The following is a 19948-nucleotide window of genomic DNA, read 5'->3' on the forward strand; positions in this document are numbered from 1 at the left end:
TGTGGCATCTACTTTTCGCAGGGAGTCCCTGGAAAAAGCTTCCTCCTGAGTCCCTCACAAATACCCTCTCTTCCTCAGATCTCCTCGCCCTCTGGCTCTCCACCCGTAGTGATCCTGATGCAGCCATCAAGCTGTTGAATGACCATTTCTCCGCAACTTTTAGCTCCCTGGCTCCCCTGAAGTCCAGGGTTGTTTCCAAACCCACCCACTCCTCCTGGTAGAACAGTCATCTCCCCTCACTTAAAAGAAAATCCGGGATACTCAAGCGCAGATGGCAGAAATCAGGCCTCACGATTCACCGCCAGCTGTGGCTCGAGCACCTCCGCGCCTACTGCCTCTCCCTTTCCCAGGCACAAGCTGACGTTTACTCCAAAGTCATCCTGGAGGCAAACAACCATCTAAAGATGCTGTTTTCCACCGTCCATCACCTCCTCCGTGCACCTCCTCAAGCCGCCTCTATCAAACGCTAAGTGTGAAGAGGTCCAAGACTTCTTCGCCTCAAAGACCGAAAACATCCGCTTGACTGCGTCATCCTCCTCCCGATGTCACCTTCCACCCCATACAGACCATTCACACCGCCTTCTCCCTCCACCATGGCTCCTGTCACTACCCACCTCCTTACACTCCTTTACCCCCATTTCTCCCTCGTCCCTCTCAACCACAATCACCCAAATGAAGTTCACCACCTGCTGCCTCGATCCTCTCCCCACCCAGCTGCTCATCACTTAACTTCCCCTCCTCTCCCTCCCTGCTGGCCGACACGGTCAACCAGTCTCTCTCCTCAGGCTGTTCCATTCTCTTTGCCCTCATCTACCTCAGTGGGATCGTACTCACATGGTTCGAATCCTACTTAACCAACTGCCTTCATTTCATCTTGGCAAATGGTTTCTCCTCCCGCTCTTCCCTGGTCACCTGCAGGGTACCCCTGGCTCCATCCTTAGCCCCTTTCTTTTCCTTATCTATACACTCCCTCTTGGCGATGTCATCCGCAGACATGGGGTAAACTTCCACATGTGGATGATACACAAATCTACTTTGCCTCCTCCAGTACCGACTCCAGGTCCACCGATGCTCTATCAGCTTGTCTGGCAGACATCAGGGCCTGGATGAGTGCAAACTTCCTACAGCTAAATGTGGACAAGATGGAAGCCATTCTCCTTGGCTCCCATCAACGTCTTCACTCCTGTGGATCTGAACTTCTCAAACTCCCTGGGCTCTCCCTCACAATCACTGAACCAGTGCGCAACCTAGGCATCCAGTTCGACCCCCAGCTGTCCTTCTTCCCCTACATCTGGTCCCTGACTAGACTGCTTTCTTCCACCTCCGCCACGTTGTCTGCCTCTGACTGCACCTTAACCCAAATGTAGCCGAAACCCTCGTGCATGCGTTTGTCACCTCCCACCTGGATTACTCAAACGCACTCCTCAACAGTCTCCCTAGCTCTGCTATTCAAAAGATCCAGCTCATTCAGAACTCTGTCGCCCGCATACTGACCCGGACGAAACCGTACCCATATCTCAACAGTTCTGGCCAGGCTCCACTGGCTCCCCATCATCGAAAGGATCGACTTCAAGATCCTTACACTCGTGTTCTAATCCACTTTACAGTATATCCTGTGAAGCACTTTGAGATGTCTCAAGGACGAGATAAGATGCTATATCAAATGCAAGGATTATTATGATTCAACAGTTTGCTAAATTTTGCACAGTCTGAAATGTTAGAAACACAGAAACATAGAAATCTACATTGCAAATGGAGGCCATTCGGCCCTTCAAGCCAGCAGTGGCTCACAGAGCCAGGATATTTCTTCAATGTCACCTCCTCACCTTATTCCAATACCACTTGAAGCCCCTCTCTTTCATATGCCTGTCAACTTCCCCCTTGAAAGCTACAATGGACTCGGTTTCCACCACCCTACTCGGCAAGGGGTTCCACATCTCAACCACTCTCTGGGTGAAAAATGCCCCCGAAGTTCTCCTTATACTGTTCTTGTGGCTATCTTATAACCACATGCCCTAGTTACTGACTATCAATTGAAATAACTTTTCTTTATTTACCCTAACAAAATCCCTCATGATTTTGTACACTCGTAATTTTATACAAGAGTTTCTTACTCTCGGCCTGGCCAATAACTCCAGATTGTAGGTGAATGCGGCCGTTACTTTGCATGTAGCATTATCCCATCGTTTATTCAGAATTGTGAAAAATTTTAGATAAATTTGTGTTAATTTAGAAGCAAGATTACTGCAGTTCTTAAAAAAAAGCTTCCAAATGAATCTAATTGAAATTCTGAGAGTGAAGCTTGAGTATTTTATTAATAACTCAGATCCACATTTTATATAAAATACTGTAACAAAAGCAGGGAGACATTTCTCAGGATTATAATTGCTGATAAATTATACTCTCCTGTATTCATAGATATTCCAAATAACTGATTGAATTTAAGAATTGCCCTTAATTCTGCAAATCTTTAATTTTAAGATAAGCTATCGTACAGGCTAAGATGAGGTGAAATTTCAAGCTTCAAGTGTTAGAAATTACATTATAAATGCTGAGAGTAAAGCTTGAGTGTTTTATAAATGATAATTCCAATCTACATTCTATACAAAATACTTTATAATAAAAGCGTGGAGACATTATTTCAGAATGATTATTTCTGATAAGGTATACTGTCCTGTATTGCTCACTGGTGCCAGCATAGTGTAAACCTGCTGAAAACCTGAAAATCCATGAACAATAAATGAAGGGTAAACCCCTGTATGAAACTGCAGTATTTACCAGTGTTCACTACACCACTGGGGATTGTTTACACATCAAACTATGCACATAACTTCTCAATAATTTAGGAAGAAAGTTAATTTAGCGAGGTCCTTCAGGGATATATCAAAGACTGCGAAAAACTGACTGCAATATTTAGATCTATTTTAAGAATTTGCCAATATTCTGCATAACCTGAAGTTTTATGAGTTGTCTTCAGGCTAAAACCATGTGAAATTTCAGGTCTGTAGACTGTGAATTGTCCCTGAAAAAGTTACAGCTGCTATCAGCAGTGTTACACTCATCCAACAACAATCATTGGGTGCATTTTAGATGGTATAACTGCAATATTATACACATAACAGTAACAAGGGTTCAAGTCCGTTAAAGACGTCCCCCCGACATGAAATTGAACTGAGTAGTGTTGACTTAAATAGCCAATATATTTTAATTATTCAGATCCTGAGATAATCAAGTTCACAGAGACAGAATGTTCCGCCTAAGAAACCTTTATATAGCAATGTGCATGATACAGAATCAGCTACATCGATCAGCTACAACAGCTACAGTTATACCCATTTGGTTGTTTCATTCTTTTTTCTCCTCTAACCACCTAGCTTAACTCACAGATATTATTTCCTCGATTTTACCATTTCTTCCACAAAACCATTTCATTAAAACATTCCTTGTACCCCCGACCTCATCTTGACTCCATTTATAAAAACATGGACTTCGATAAGGGAAGGTTGCTTTGCACTCAATTTCCAGCACCTTGGAACTTCCTTCCAACATGAAAGGCGCTATATAAATGTAATTTTGTTGTTGTTGTTGTTTCATTTATGACCCTTTATTATGCATTAATACCTCTCACCCAAGACATGGACCATTTGGTGATGCCACTTCTACTCATTAACACATCTAACCAAGTAAGGAAAGGGAAATATCATAAACTTATTAATACACTTGAAAGCATAGCAGTCAAATACATTAGAAAGAGATGACAGACACCATTTATTCCTAGCAAGGTTACAAAAGTTGCAAAGTACAATCATTTACCAAATTTCGCTTAAAGGTACACAGTACAACAAATGTTCAATAATTTCCATTACAGGCAAAATATTTAGCAATAAAATAGTATGCAAGTCAACTAAACAAGATTTTACCAATCTATGGCATTAAAGTAATTACAGGTATATGTTTCATGCTGGCAACATTTACTAATATTGTATATGCATTATTCGTATATGGAGGGACTATTTGCTCATAAGGCTTCAGTAGAGAGCAAACTGTTTTGGAAGAGCAGAGGTATAACTGGAATGTAAGGCTGGAAACAACAACAAGATTACATTTGTATAGCGCCTTTCACGTCGGGAGGAAGATTGCACAGAGAGGAAAAGGGGAGACCATGCTGTAATTTGAAGACAAAGATACCAATCTTCACCTTGATCCACTACTGGAGGCCAATGGAGCTTGGCAAGGATGGGAATAATGAGGCTGTGAAGCCTCATTTGGGAGAGAATTTGAACCGCAGAGTTCTGGATTAAATAACCAGAAATGGACCAGGAGAAATTGAACCGGGGTAAAAATGGTCAAGATATCTCAAAGTCAATATTCTCCAGCAATCCTGCTAAATTAGCTCTGCATTGAATCATCATCATGCATGAGGCAGAGTTCCAGGTCACAACATTGTCTGGGAGAGAATTGCACAAGCATCATTTGAAGTACAGGTATTAATCTTTTAGTTTGATGCAAAATGTTAGTAAGCAACTGGAGCAGGTCTTATATTAACATTATAATAATAACTTGCATAAACCCATCTGAAGACACATCTCTTTGTTGCGTCTTTGGCCCTTCCCCCCCTATCCCACCCTTATCTCTCTCCCAGCTCAGGCTCCCACTCTGTCTTTGTAAAGTGCTTTGATATGTTCATCCTATGTGAAAGATGCTATATAAGCGAATATTGTTGTCATGTTATTGATGTTGCTTCTCGCAACTGATCTGAGTGCAAGAGTAAAAGCTCAGCTCTTGGAGTCATTTCTCTATGCTTACACATTTACACTTAGGAACATTCCATCTTCTATAAAAAGTTCAAAGTGGACAGCAAGTGGTGGTTCATACAAAAATCATCATTTTTCATTCATTTTATAATTTCCAGACTGTCTTTCAATGCACATGATAAAAATATTTATAAGATCCTATAAAGTGGCAACCCCAAAAATAAGGACTGCTTCATTGCTTATTTATGAAGGGATTTCCTACCATACGAACATAATGAAATAATACTATTTTAAAGATAATGAATATCATTAAAAAATTTCTATGATTTTTTTCAGGCATGAAGATTGAATGTGAAATGAACACTGGGATTCGAAAAGCGTTGTTTTCTGAAAAGTTATTAACATTATTGGAAATGTTGCAGGATATTAGTCTTCCTGAGCCATCAAAAAAAATTATTCTCTGGTCAGAACTCTCACTTACTTGTGATAAGAATATAGACAATTGTTTGATTGTCAGATTACATATTGTGAAAACTTTCTGATACCGTGGAGACCTGTAGCTTAGTGGTTAGAGCAAGCAAGAGGACCTGGGTTTGATTCCTGGGCAGGGAGAAATCCTAGTAATAATAATAATCCTTGATATAGCGCTTTTCACGTCTTCTAGACGTCTCAAAGCACTTCACAGAATATGCTGTAAAGTGAATTGACTGTTTATTTGTGGGTGAAACTCGGCAGTCAATTGCGCACAGCAGTGTCCCACAAACAGTCGTGGATTGAAAATGACCAATTTAGAAACTTGTTGGGCAAGTTTCCTTACTCCACGCTCCTCTGTTTACCGAGTAGTAAGTAGGACCCCAGTTGGTAGTCACTTTTCCGTGGATAATAGAATCATAGAATTATACCACACAGAAGGAGGCCATTCGGCCCATCATGTCTGTGCTGGCTCTTTGAAAAGAGCTATCCAATTCAATTCCAATCCCCCGCTCTCTCCCCATAGCACTGCAAACTTGTCCTCCCCAGATAAGTATCTATTTCTCTCTTAAAAGCCGTTATTGAATCGGCTTCCACCACCCTTTCAGGCAATGCATTCCAGATCCGAACAACTCGCTGTGTAAAAAAAATTCTCACCTCTGTTTCTGTTTTTTTCCTAACCCTCCCTTCTGGTTCTTTTAACAAATATTTTAAATTGGTGTCCTCGGGTTATCGACCCACCCGCCAGTGGAAGTAGTTTTTCCTTGTTCACCTTATTGAATCTCCTCATAATTTTGAAAACTTCTATTAAGTCTCTCTTAATCTTCTCTGCTCCAAGGAGAATAATCCTAGCTTCTCTAGCCTCTCCTGATAACTGAGGTCCCTCATTCCTGGTACCATCCTGGTAAACCCTCTCCAATGCCTTGACATCCTTCCTAAAGTGTGGTACCCAGAACTGAGCACAGTACTGTAGCTGAGGCCTAACCAGTGTTTTATAAAGGTTCATCATAACTTCCTGACTTTTGTATTCTATGCTCATGTTTATAAAGCCTGGTATCCTGTATACTTATTATTAAAATAATAATTGGTCATTCAATTGGCTGCCGCATTTCACCCACAAACTATACAATTCACTTCACAGTATATTCTGTGAAGCGCTTTGAGACTCTCGAAGATGTGATAAGGTACTATATCAAATGCAAGGATTATTATATAAAAACACCAGTGCACAATTAAAGCTGTTCAAGCCAGAATGCATGACACTCCCCCTGTATGAGTCATCCCTTTAGGAGAGGAGCCGAGAAAATTGAGTGGGTGGAGGCAAAGGAGAACAGAGGTAGAAACATCAAACTATAAAACACAACTATCTTGACACAACCATCGTAATACACTGGAATGGAACCTTATTGTCTGGTGTAATTCTGTTCTGTAAGGAATGTGATGATCAGAAAATATTTATTCACACAGAGGGTGAATGAATGTGAAATGCGCTACCCCAGAAAGCTTAGAAATTAAATCAATAAGGATGTTTAAAAGAGAGATGGATAAATACCTGGGTAGTATAATAACAACAACTTGGATTTATATAGCGTCCTTCATGTGGTTATAGGGGCTTGGCATGCTTTTTAGTAGCGGTATTAAGGGATATGGTGAGGAGCACTGGTTTAAAGGATCTAATATCTAATAAATTGGTAGAACAATAAATTGCTTCTTCTGTTTTTCTGTGTTTCCATCCCAAGTTGCTTAAACGATTGCGTGTGTGGGAGGAGTGGGTGGGGGTCTCTTTAAGTCATTGCAATCCTTGTGAAGATGGTGATCGGACATTGTATAAAAAATCTCATAAATAATGAAAAGTAAGACCTTTCAAATGCTCACTGTCGTGAGAATCCCTCTCCCAACCAAGTTCTGTGGTAGAAATTATATTATATTTATATATATTCTTGCAATTGATATAGCATTTTTCTTGTCGGGAGGACATCTCAAAGCACAGGATTCACTGTAAAAGTGCGGTAACTTGAAACTGTGGTGAATAAATGATACAATGTTAAATTATATTATTCATTTGTTGATATGCACTCTGCCTACCTAACTCCAGAGAGGATTAGCCATTAGGCAAGATACAAGGCTCGGGTACCTCAGAATGTGCATTGAGATTTAGCCATCTGTAATACTGCACTATTGTACTAGTGTAGGCTTTCTTTTGTTTTATTTATCTTTGTTGTGCCAATGTCTTCCAAAAATCAATATCAAACATCAGCCGTTGTATAGATGGAGGAATAAACAAATTCCTGTGTGATGCACCTTTTAAACCAGCGCAGCACACCTAAGACAGAGGCAATTTTGTAATTTCTCATCGCCAACTCACTATCTTTTTACGAAGGTTCATACCAGAGCACATAGAATGGCAACGTTGGAAATAGCTGGACAGAAGATCAGAAATATCAAGCGGTAGGCATCAGTTGAAGCTAAGCTTGGGAAGTATCAATTGAAGATTATATGAGGAAGAGAAGACATAATTCACGATTATTAGAGTCAAATAAAATGAGTATCTAGTCACTTGTGCATTGTAATGTCAGCTACACTTTTTTATACAAAGTCTTTTAAAATGTAATACAGATATGCTCTATCCATTGATTTTTGGGTCAGCCATGTACACCCTTCACCAAGCTTATGAGCATCCAAACCAGACTGAGAGTTTCACAGATGTACACCACCTGCAAGTGGAAATTTCCCTGTGTCTGCAATGCGCACTCTCTCCCTGGACAGATGCATCCTGCTTACCTAATTTCAGAGCGTATTAGGTACAGGTTGGTAAGGGCCAAAGCTCAAGATACCCCACAGTGTGTGTTGAGTTGGAATCTAACCAGTTAAAACCGCATAGCTTGCCATTGCGAGCACTGCCTGGCAAGCTTCCTGTTACTTGGCCAACTCGGACCATCCTACCGGTCAGGGCTTTGGCTTGCAGGGTTAACAGGAGCTGAGTGGGATGATTCCCTGCCCCCAATGACTGGTCTGCCCTTCCGGGTCCTGTCGATAAAAGCCAGGTTGTGCTGTGCTGTCATCTGCGGTGCCCTGGAATACTGCAGACCCGCCTGGCGTCGGAACTGGACTACCGAGACCGCCAGAGAGGGCTGGCTCGGTCCCGACATTCGATTGCCAGGCACGTCACCTTGGAGCCAGTTCAGCTCCAAAGAGCCCCGAGCTTTACCTCCCCCCCCACCCCGGCCGGGGAGGACAGTCACCAGTGTATCCGTCTAACTCACAAGTCATTGAGATATAACACAAGAGTACAATACAGCATTCACACACTGTCCCTCCGCCCCATCGCCCCCAACCACCCACCCCCCTCGGGTAGCTTTGAAACCCCCCAAAAAATGAAGTGTGATCAGGGGGCCATTGCATGTGGGTTAAATTCTCACTGCCCCCAAATGATTGCCCCAACCCCTACCCCCACCCCCTGTCCTGCTTAAGTGGTCTTGTGGAGGAGTTAAGTGGGAAAGGGGAAGACAGACAGACAGACAGACAGAGACAGACAGACAGAGACTGCAGCATCCAATGGAGGAGGGCACCAGGCAGGCGAGGGAGGGGAGGCTGTGAGTGGTCCCAGTGGCAGTCAATCAGTGTGTGGCAGCGTTCTCCCCCCTCCCCCCCCCCCCCCCCCTCCCTCTGCCCCGGGGGAGCAGGAGCGCTGCGGGGCTGCGCTGTGAGGCTGTGTCCCTCTCTCTCTGTGGTGTGTGTGTGTGTGTGTGTGTGTGTGAGAGAGAGAGAGGAGAGACTGACTGACGCGGCACAGAGAGACTCGGTGCAATGGGCAGTCTGGACCGTTGACCGACCGCCCGACCGCCCGCATCACTGGCTGCAAACGCACAGGGAGAAGGCGGCCCTGAATTCACCGGATTGCAGCAGCAATAGCAGCATTGCTGAAGTGCAAATACATCCTATACAATTGAGACACATATATATATATATAGATAGATAGATAGATAGATATCTACATCTATATATATATAGATATATATCTAGAAGTTCTTCTGTTGATTGCAATCTGCCGGAATATGGACCACCAGCAGCGCAAATACGATGCTCCCCGCAACGAGAAAGAGAAGAGCAAGAAGAAGTCCGCCGAGGAAGTGGATGGGAAGAGGAGCAAATTTGTAAGTCCTTTCGGTACCCCCCACCCGACCCCCCCCACCCCCACCTCCCCCCCGACCCCCACCACCCCCCCCCCGAGCTCCAGTCCCTGCGATGTGCCGTGAACTGTGTCGGTCTCTGCTCCGAGCGCTGCACCGCACTGAGACCTGCACTGCACTGCACTGCTCGGTTCAGTCCGTCCCCCCCCCCCCCCCCCAGTCCCCCCCCCCCCCCCGGGTTCCAGCCCCACACACTGCACACCCCCGTCTGCCTCCACCCGGTTTCTGAACGGGTCACATCGCCACCGTCGCCGCGTTTCTCTCCGAAGCGAAAGCCCGAATGCACCACCGAGAAACTATGGAGCGTCGTTGGCGATGAAGTCTTTGCAGAGGGCTACTCTTTATTGTGTCCTTTATTTATTTATCCCCTCCCTCCCTCCCTCTCTGTGTGTGTGTGTGCATATATATATATACATATACATATATGTGTGTGCGTATATATATATGTGTGTGTGTGTGCATATATATATGTGTGTGTGTGCACATATATATATATGTGTGCATATATATATATATGTGTGTGCATATATATATATATATGTGTGTGCATATATATATATATATATGCATATATATACATATATGTGGGTGTATGTGTGTGTGTGCATATATATATACATATAGGTGTGTGCATATATATATACACGTGTGTGTGTGCATATATATATACACGTGTGTGTGTGCATATATATATACACATATATGTGTGCATATATATATATATGTGTGTGTGCATATATATATATGTGTGTGTGTGTGTGCATATATATATATACATATATGTGTGTGCATATATATATATATGTGTGTGTGTATATATTTGGGGGAGAGGGGCATTTGCATGTCCCTGGACAATTGTGGACCTGAAGGGTAGGGAGGGGAGAAAGCAGAGGGCAGGAACTGTCATTGAGGGTATGTGTGAACATTGGTAGCAGTGACCAGCAGCACAGCAATGCCTGCAGGGCTGGTGTGTTGGGGAGGTGGTGGGCATTTGGCAGGTCTCCTGTGCTGTGGTGGAGAGCAGGAGGCTGGCTACCCTGCCTCCCCCCCCCCTGTGATACAGGACTCAGCAATGCCATGCTCAGCCCCTCTGCCAAGAGCAATATCTGTACATTGTGCACCTGTCAGGAGAGTCACTTAACCTCTCAGAATTCAGAGAAGACCAACTCTGTGGTGGGACCCCCCCCCCCCCTCTCCACCATCCCCCCCCCCCTCTCCCTCATCCACACACTCACCGCTCTTTGTGTTAAATAATGGATCAACAGTGACTGCTCAAGCTGTACCGATCCTTAAGCTTCATCGATGTCAGGTTAGGATTTTATGTTACATTAAATAAATGCGGCTAACGTCTAAGGAACGGGCACCCTTTCATCCCAACAGCTATCCTCCCTTGCTGCGGGGGAAAGGGGGTGTGTGGGGGGTGGGTAGGGGGAGGTCAGCAGGATCTCTCTGGGGGCTGAGCTGGCTCCTGGCAATGGAATATCGGAATCGAGTCGGTCTTAGGTGATGGTCTCGGTGGTCCGATTTGGATTTTACTGATAGCTGGCGGTTTGATAAGACTTACAGAGTAATTCCAATCAACCGTTTTTGTTTTGACATGAATGTTGTATGTTTATAAGTATGTTCCTTAAATCCTGCGTACTTTGTGTGTTTCTGCAGTTGTGCTAAAAGTATTTGCTTGACAAATCTTCCAAAGGTTCTGCTTACTCTTCGAAACTTTCTGATGAACCATACTGCTGCGACAGTGCATTCGGTGTTGCTTTTACTGAACATCTTGACTATTATCTACATATAACCTTGGCAATATCTGAATTGTTCATTCATATGTGGCTGTGATTTTAGTGGTAGAGTCACTTTGTCTGGAGCTTCAGAACTATGGTGGAAGATTTGCCCCCCAGGTAGGAAAGAAGCAGATTGCAAGGCAGGAGTGCCATTGAATGATTTAGGAGAAAGAGATGGGGGAGAAAATTGCTGGAGAAATATCTGTGCCACAGAAACCAGTCTGATTCCACAATGTTCATCTCATGTCAGGGAATATTATCCTCCGTTTTCCAGTTCAACATGATGGTTCTTTCTGTCATTCTGAGTCAAACTGATTCAGGAACCTCGTCTCCCTTTCAACTGAATCTCCAGCAGGATAAAGTGTGTGAGTGAGCATATCATTTAACCCTTAACTGTGATCTTACATCTCGGAGACGTATCAAAGACTGGAGAGGATACAATTGAATATCTTACTAACAGATACAGTATGACTGTCTTTAAACACACAAACATAACCTTCAGCAGTCACTTTCGCAATAGTGTCGTTAGTTACATTAATGTTGGTGGATCAGCTTAAATCATAGTATTATTGCACATGGCTAGCAAGGTAAGCCATTGCAGTCTATAAAGTGACATGGTTATCTTATACTTTCAGAATTAAGCCTATGATTAGGATGCCTTTGATGTGAGCACACAACTTCTCTGATCTAGGTAGCCAATAAATCAGTCTTGTTTTATTTCCCTTTGCCATTGCTGATTTGGGTCTTGGCAGCTAACTACAGTTGATTGTCCACATTCTTCTCTTCAACTATTCTACCAATTTTGCAGACAGAAACCCTTACACATTCTTACTTAGCTGTGCTTTACCTGTATCGGTAAAGGTTAGATGTTAAACCAAGGTCCTGTCTGCCTGTTCAGGTGGGTATTAAAGATCCCATGAAACTATTCAAAAAGAGAAGTGAATTCCTCCTGGTGTCCTGGCCAACAATCCTCCAGATAAACTTGGTCATCCCTTCATGGCTGTTTGTGGGATACTGCTGGCTGCTGTGTTCGCCTACAAAATACACAGTCACTATAATTTACAGTAAATATCTGAAGCGCTGAACGTGATAAAGCACAATATCAAATGCAAGGATTTTAATGTTATGATAGAAGGTTCACACTTCACTCCTGTCTGACTTATTTCTGAATTAACTTGTTCAATACTTGCTGTAATCAAGACCTGAAATTTCTGATCAACTAAGCTTTAAAACCACTGTCTCCAAAGTTAAGATCACACAGAATTTTAGAAAATTTTTATATTTTGTTTGAATTAGGAAGCAGTTTCCCACATTTCGTAAAAAGAACTATGAAAAACAACTTCCAAATTTAGACCGTGACTAATAATTTTTATAAATAATATATAATAATCCTTGCATTTGATATAAGGCCTTATCACATCTTCGAGACATCTCAAAGCGCTTTATAGAATATACTGTCAAGTGAATTGACTATATATTTTGTGGGTGAAACACAGCAGCCAATTTTCAAAATTCAACACCATCTTAAAGTTTAAAGTTTAAGACAGTGATCTTAAGGCTCAGGCCATAAGACATTTCGAGCCTCTGATCTAAAGTAATTATACTTAACAACTGGACAGAATTATGATGATTGGAACCGGAGTGGCTGGTACTAAAACTAGAGTTAAGAAGATTGACTGAGCCATCACTGACATCTCCCATACCACTGAGATAAATGCTGATATCCAATAGCTTTTGAAATAATTGACTTACTACTACTGCCTACTAACTAAATTAATAATAACAGGACACTGATGCTTAACCAATCTTGAGATATTCGGGCATGATTACAAACAGACTAACCATTGAGCACTCGCTTTGCAAATGAGAAGACCTGGGTTCGATTCCCATGCAGGTCGATACATTAGGCATGTCTCTGTTTAACTTGCAATGAGTAGGAACCCGGTTATTAGTCAGTTGGTGGATTGCTTTTCCGGGGATAATAATCCCTCAAAAAAAAATTTGGTCACTCAATCCATGACTGTTTGTGGGACACTGCTGTGCGCAATTGGCTCCCGTGTTTTGCTCACAAAATATAGTCAATTCACTTTACAGTATATTCTGTGAAGCGCTTTGAGACCTCTCGAAGATGTGATAAGGTGGTATATCAAAGCAAGGATTATTCTTCTTATTATTTATTCAAAAGCAATTCATTCATATGTATTTTTCCTTGTGGATTAGAGTGGTTTATAAAAAAAACTTGAATTTACAACTGTGTCAAGATTATCTGCAAATGTTTAATTTATGGACCTGAATCATTAAGTACTCTACAGCTCTCTTTTTGAAGACACTTACTTTTCTGACCCTGAAGCCTAGCTTTTGCTGACCATTACTTGTCTGGAGGATCACATCCATCAGGCTAGTGTGCGATATCAATCCCACGAGAATTGATCGTGCAATCTCAGACTTGTTGCTGCTACAAAAACAATGACATTTTTCCCCCAATACATCTTTATAACAAGATTTCTCATTGTAAAAACTTAGCAAAAAAAATTGCCCTTTTGAATTGAAACCAGATATAATAATCCTAACTTTTGATATAGTGCCTTATCACATTGTCGAGACATCCCAGTATTTTACTGTGAAGTGTGTTTTATTTTAGTGATTGCGTATTTTGGAGGCAATTGCACACAGAAATATCCCACAACAGCTGGGAAATGAGTGACCAGATATTTCCTCACGGGTGATTGGGAGGATTGTCCGAGGAAAAGTCACAACAGTCTGTTCAGAACTACCTCTTACCCAATGTTTGTGCTGTTGGATATAAAGTAATATTGTTTCCAGCAGCCAAATAATTGGGATTGGGAATCCTGATATATACCTCCTAATTTAAATTTCCCGTTGCGTGAGCTGTGCTGAGAAGAGCTCTTTGAATGCCGAATTAAATGGTGTTCAATTTTTAATCATATTAATACCATTGCTCCTTCGATATTCTTGGTTGTCCACTTAATTGTCCATGAACTTTAAGGAGTGTGATTTTTAGGGGAGTTTGCATTGATTCACACTGCTTAATTTAGTATTGTAAAAATGTGAATCAATGAATCATCTGGCTAAGGCTGGTCTGTCTCAGCAGATGAGCTACAGAACGAAGCAATTTATTATAATAATAATAATAATCCTTGCATTTGATATAGTGGTCACCTTCCCCCCCCCCCCCCCCACTCCCCCTGGCTCGGTCAACTGTAAAGCTCTCTGAGACGCCGTCCGATGTGGAGGGCGCTATATAAATCCAAGTTGTTGTTGTTGTTGTTGTTATGATGTCGTTGAGACGTTCAAATTATACTGTAAAGTCTCAAATTATACCGTAAAGTGAATTGACTGCATATTTTGTGGAACTTATGATCTATGCTGTGGTTTCTGTGATGATTAGCCACGATTTGTGCAGCAAAAGTGCAGTATAAACTAGCCAGTAGTGTTAGACTGAAGGTCAGTAGTGATGGAGGCTTGGAGCAGGCTACGCATCTTTCTTTATTAAAATGTGACCCAAGGAGAACGAACATGCAGATGAAAACATTTTAAATATATTTATAAAATGTCATCTCAGTTTTATGTTCCAGAATAAAATCAGTCTTCCTTGATTTAGCTGAACCAAGACTGATTTGCAGGGAAAACACAACCTTCAGTGCTGCCTCCAATGCACAGTATTTCATGGACTTTGATACAGCAGTATTGGAGATACCATCTTATGGGTGAGACAAGATCTTATCTGCTTGTTCAGGTGGATGTTAAAGATTAAATGACACTACTTGAAAACAGAAGGAAGCTTCTCCCAGTGTTCTGGCCAACAATCCTTCAGATAAGTTGGTCATTCACTTCATGGCTGTTTGTGATACAGTGCTGGCTGTTCTGTGGCTGCTGCACTCACCTACAAAATACACAATCACGGCGCTTAACGATAAATGCTGTGAAATTTGTTTGTGACATTTTCACACAACAAGCATTATATCAAATACACGTATTACCATTATTATTATTATTCTTTTGTGTTCAATTTTTGTCTTGTTTGTACATTTCTACCGTTCACTGATTGACTAGATCAGGTGGGTTCAGGAGTGTAACAGTCGACAACGTTGTCAAGTCCCTCTGCAACTATTCTGAATGAAAGTTTGCATTCCTGCCAGGGGAGAGCATGCATTATGTTCCAGACTCAGGGAAATTTCCATGTGTAGGTGGCATACATATGTGCAACTCTCCGTCTGGTTTGAACATTTTTAGGCATGGTGATTATTTTTCACACGTATCAGACACCTGGATTGTCACAAAAATATATTTTTCCACCTGATCCCCAATGAAGCATCCATAGACTTAGGTGCTGCATGGACCAACAGAACAGCAATGCTCTCTCCACAGTGCCCCAACAATGCAGTACAGTCTTTACCCTAAATATAAGAAAGCCCACCAAGAGATCAAAAAGAGAGGTTAGGAGGAAATTCTTTTCACAGATGGTAGTGAGAATGTGGAACTCACTAAGAGAAGCCATTGGTTGAAAGCAGAAGCATAGATGCATTTGAGAGGAAACTCAATTCATATCTGAGAATGGAGGGAACAGAGGGGTTGGAAGAAGGCTAAGAAGGCTAGGGTGGGTGGAGGCACATGTGGAATAATATAATAATAATCCTTGTTTTTTGATAAAGCGCTTTTCATGTCTTCTAGACATCTCAAAGCGCTTTACAGAATATACTGTAAAGTGAATTGACTGTATATTTGTGAGTGAAATGCGGCAGCCAATTGCACACAGCAGTGTCCCACAAACAGTCGTGGTTTGAAGTGACCAATTTATGATTGTTTTATTTTCTTGAGAGATTATTATCAGGTGTGTGGAGTAAGCAAACTAGCCCAAGGTTTCACCCTGCTGGGAATTGAACCCAGGTCTCTCGCTTGTAAAGCGAGTACTCTAACCACTGAGCTATAGAACTCCACAAACTATAAACACTGGCATGAACAAGTTGGACTAGTGACCTATTTTGGTGCTGCGGGTTCTATGTAATTCTATGTAATGTCGGTGTTACAGTTTCATTACCTACACTTCCATCCCTGTGGCATCTCTGAGTGATTGTGGATTTTTAATTATTCATAAGGTAACAGCAATGTTAGTTGTACCTGTTCTTATAATCATTCTCATTAAAAAAAAAGCCATGTCAGCCTTGCTCAGCTGATAGCACTGTTTTAGGAGGCTGTAAATTCAAGCCCCACATCGGGCCTTTGAGCTTACAGTCTAAACTAACACTCAAGTGTAGTGCTAGGGGTGTGCTGCATTATTGGAAGTGCCATTCTTCGGATGCAATATTAAACTGAGATCCTGTCTGCCTGTTCAGGTGGACGTTAAAGAAACTATTCATTAAGAGAAAAGCGTTTCTCTTGGTGTCCTGATTAACAATCTCCCAAATAAAATTGGTCATAGCAATTCATGACTGTTTGTGGGATATTGCTGTGCACAACCTGGCTGCCAGGTTTGCCTGCATAATGCACAGTCACTACAATAAATCCTGTAAAGTGCTTGGAGATGTCTTCCTAATGTGAAAGGCACTATATCAAATGTACATATGAAATCTAATAGGTTCTGGGCAATATAATAGATGCTGGCAATATAATAGATCCTGGAAATATGATAGATATTGTGCAACATAATAGATAGTGGATATGGTATTCGATCTGTGCTGTGTGATAGATCCTATGCAATAGATATTGGGCAATATAATAGATACTGGTCATATAATATCCTAGTGTCATCTCAAAGTTGCAATATACGGTTTGGTTTCAGATGGCATTTATAAACCAGTAAAACTTTGTTCTTGTGGTTCATGATGTACCTGAGTCCCTTTATCTGTTAATCCATCTGTAATCTGCTTCCAGCCAGCTATTCTCAATGCAAAAAAGGCTCTGGCTGAAGTGTGATCTTTCTCACCTTGCAATAATCAGTGTTGAAAAATGAAAATACCAGGGAACTGGCACACGGAATGGTCTGTACAGTGAGCAGCTGTTACTTTCAGGTGCTGAGCATGAATATGTAGAGAGGTGGGCACGGGTATCTCAGAAGTGGCACTTTGCAGCCATTACAATATGAAACCTGTGTAATAAAGCTAAATGTTCCATTGGTTTAGGGAGTAATAACTTAGCACCATTGATGCGCATATTTGCTGTTAGCATCATGGTGGTGTCAATTCTAATATTGAGCTCAGTCATGTATTCACTGAACATAGAATCACACCCACAGGGCCTACTTCATAACCTCCAATCCATTCATCTTCTGGGTTTGAAGTGTCAAATCTACAGTTATGTTGACAATTTACACAGGTCCGCAGAGATGTGCCCTCAGCAATGATTACCACCTTTGGACTCTTTGATTATACACTACTTCAGCGTTGACTCAGCAACATCCTTTCACCAACTGAAAGGGTGGAAGATTATGCATCATTGTTGCATCATTTAAGCTCCTCTGTTTTCTGCAAGTAGATATTTAAAAGCGTTGTATTGATAACAAAATCAATATGAATTAGATAAGTTTAGTGGTGTGAGCAAATGTACATATCAACATATATACATGTAGTATTCTATGCTTAAGACCCCATGACAATGTTGGAAGAAAGAATGGAGTTTCTTCCAGTGTCCTGGCCAACAATTCTCCAGATAAGTTGTTAATTCACCTCATGGTTGATCGTGGACTTTTGCTGTTGTACTTAGCTGCAGTGATTACCACCAAATATAGTTGCAACACTTAACATTAATTACTTTTTAAGCTCTTTGAGAAATGTCAATGTCATGAGATGCTGTAAAGGTAAACTTGAGGTTCTTGGCTGGCACTCCACTATGCTGCATTGTCGGAGGTGCATTCCTTTCAATTAATCATTGAACCGAGATACCTTGTACCTGTTCAGGTGGATGTTAAAGCACCTTTGCATTGTTCAAAAAAAAATCCCCATGACACTGTTCAAAAAGAGAAAGGTATTTTTCCCAGTGTCCAGGCCAACAGTCTGCAAGATAAAATTGGTCATTCAAAATTAGTATTTTGAGGTGTCCTCCCAACATGAAAGTTGCTATATCAAATGCAATGCTTATTATTATTATTATAAATGTAAGTTCTAATATACCTTTTATACTCAAGAGGGCAATTTCTACATCTTATTTAATTAGATCAATAGTTAATAATAGATTATCAATTAATAATACTTAGCTGTTATTATTAATAATAGAGTAATAGATTACCATAATGTAATCTCCATTAGTCATTGTTTGGTCCAGTTTGGTATTATTTTAAAATAAGCCTTTTTTTAGAAAAAGAAACTTCAGTGTGTTGGATGATACAGTGATAAAGCACATTTAAAATCTGCAGATAAGATGAACTGAATGGCATTCTTCTGAGCTGTAAAGTTCTATCTCAGGATTCAATGTACTTTCCAGCCTTTAGATTTCCACGTGAAATGGTAGTTTTGTTGAAATGTCGATGTAACACTGGGACTTGTTTTGCAATGCCTCACAAATCTATAATAAAAAATGATCTGATTGGTGATTGTCAGAGTTAGTATTGTTCTGTAAGGGAAACTCTAATTCAACTCATGGAATAAGAAATAAAGAGTTTTTTTTAATCTTTTCAATGAGCCAGAAGGGGAACAATAGTCTTTTTAAGTCTTAGCTCAGCTGCTAGCACTCTTGCTTCTGAGTCAGAAGGTTGTGGATTTAACCCCCACGTTGGGATTTCCAGTTTATAATTCTATAAATGATGTATGCAAATTGGTTGCTGCATTGGCTTGTCAATTGCAGTCATTACATTTTACAATAAATCCTGTGAAGTTTGAGCTTGGAATACCTTCCTGATGTGAAAGACCCTATATCAAATGCATGTATTATTATTATTAGTATTGTTTTCCAATGAAGTCACTGTGGTGTGTGGTTTAACTTATTGTGTCATGGAGTGTTTAGTTTAGTCATGTTCTGTGCTTCCTGATCATCATGCAGATTGCTGGAATGACTTACGCATGTAAGGATATGTTAGATTAGATTCTGGTTGCTTTTATATGCAGAATAAATAATAATGAATAGTTTAGCACCTTGACGTAAGATTCAAAGTACTTTTTCTTTGCAACTTTCTCACTGACCTTAGTTTGCAGCTAGTTATTACCAGGGTGATCCCTCTCCGATGACAACAACAACATTTATATAGTGCCCTTCACGTGGTGTAGCATTTCGGAGTGCTTAACAGTGGCAGAGCTTGACAGGTGAGTATGGTACTTTGGACTGAGCCATTCACTGACAACCATCAGTACCAATCTACTATCATCATGGCAAAACAACATCAGGGTGAATCGACGCTAATGTTTTTTTTCTCTTGACAAAACAAGGTACTGCATGAAATGACGCAGCCAATAACAGGCTGCAATAATTTAATTTAATAATTTAATAATAATGCAATAATTTACACTTGCAAGCAAACTTGAGTGACAGGTACCATTGGGACTCAGACCTGTAACTGTCTAGTTGAGTGACAGATACTCTACTGCTTGTTGTGTTGGATATCTTAATGGATTTTTTGTAATAAACCTTACAGGAAGACATTATGGAGACACTATAATATGATAACTAACAGTGAAACAATGCAGACTACTGCATCTGACATTCTTTTAACCTCTCCTGTTGTGTTAGTTCTTTACAGTTGTGGAAGGTCAATTGACTTACGTTGAGTGCATTGATTTCTCATGCTCATGTGAAAGAAAGAACT

General features: G+C 41.1%; 2 protein-coding genes and 1 non-coding gene across 4 annotated transcripts in view; 2 read left to right on the forward strand and 1 right to left on the reverse strand.

The window, feature by feature from the left end:
• cunh4orf33 (chromosome unknown C4orf33 homolog) overlaps positions 1 to 7727 on the forward strand; it is a 30952-nt gene extending 23225 nt beyond the window's left edge. The window contains exon 6 of one of the 2 annotated variants that reach the window (XM_042338943.1): positions 7606 to 7727. In XM_042338943.1, the coding sequence (XP_042194877.1) occupies positions 7606 to 7645 (40 nt within the window). In that variant the 3' untranslated portion in view covers positions 7646 to 7727. Of the gene's footprint in view, positions 1 to 5090; positions 5331 to 7605 lie in introns of those variants that run through there. The other variant, XM_042338944.1, reaches the window with a different exon arrangement.
• Positions 7728 to 9207: 1480 nt separating this feature from the next.
• LOC121850201 (protein diaphanous homolog 2-like) overlaps positions 9208 to 19948 on the forward strand; it is a 203901-nt gene continuing 193160 nt past the window's right edge. Inside the window, exon 1 of the mRNA XM_042340715.1 lies at positions 9208 to 9379. Within this exon, the coding sequence (XP_042196649.1) occupies positions 9281 to 9379 (99 nt within the window). The 5' untranslated portion in view covers positions 9208 to 9280. The remainder of the gene's footprint in view (positions 9380 to 19948) is intronic.
• On the reverse strand, positions 16080 to 16151 carry trnav-uac. The gene has a single exon. It is a non-coding gene; the product is annotated as a tRNA-Val (tRNA).

This window comes from Callorhinchus milii, unplaced genomic scaffold, assembly GCF_018977255.1.
Source record: "Callorhinchus milii isolate IMCB2004 unplaced genomic scaffold, IMCB_Cmil_1.0 Scaffold1, whole genome shotgun sequence".
NCBI classification, from domain to species: Eukaryota; Metazoa; Chordata; class Chondrichthyes; order Chimaeriformes; family Callorhinchidae; genus Callorhinchus; species Callorhinchus milii.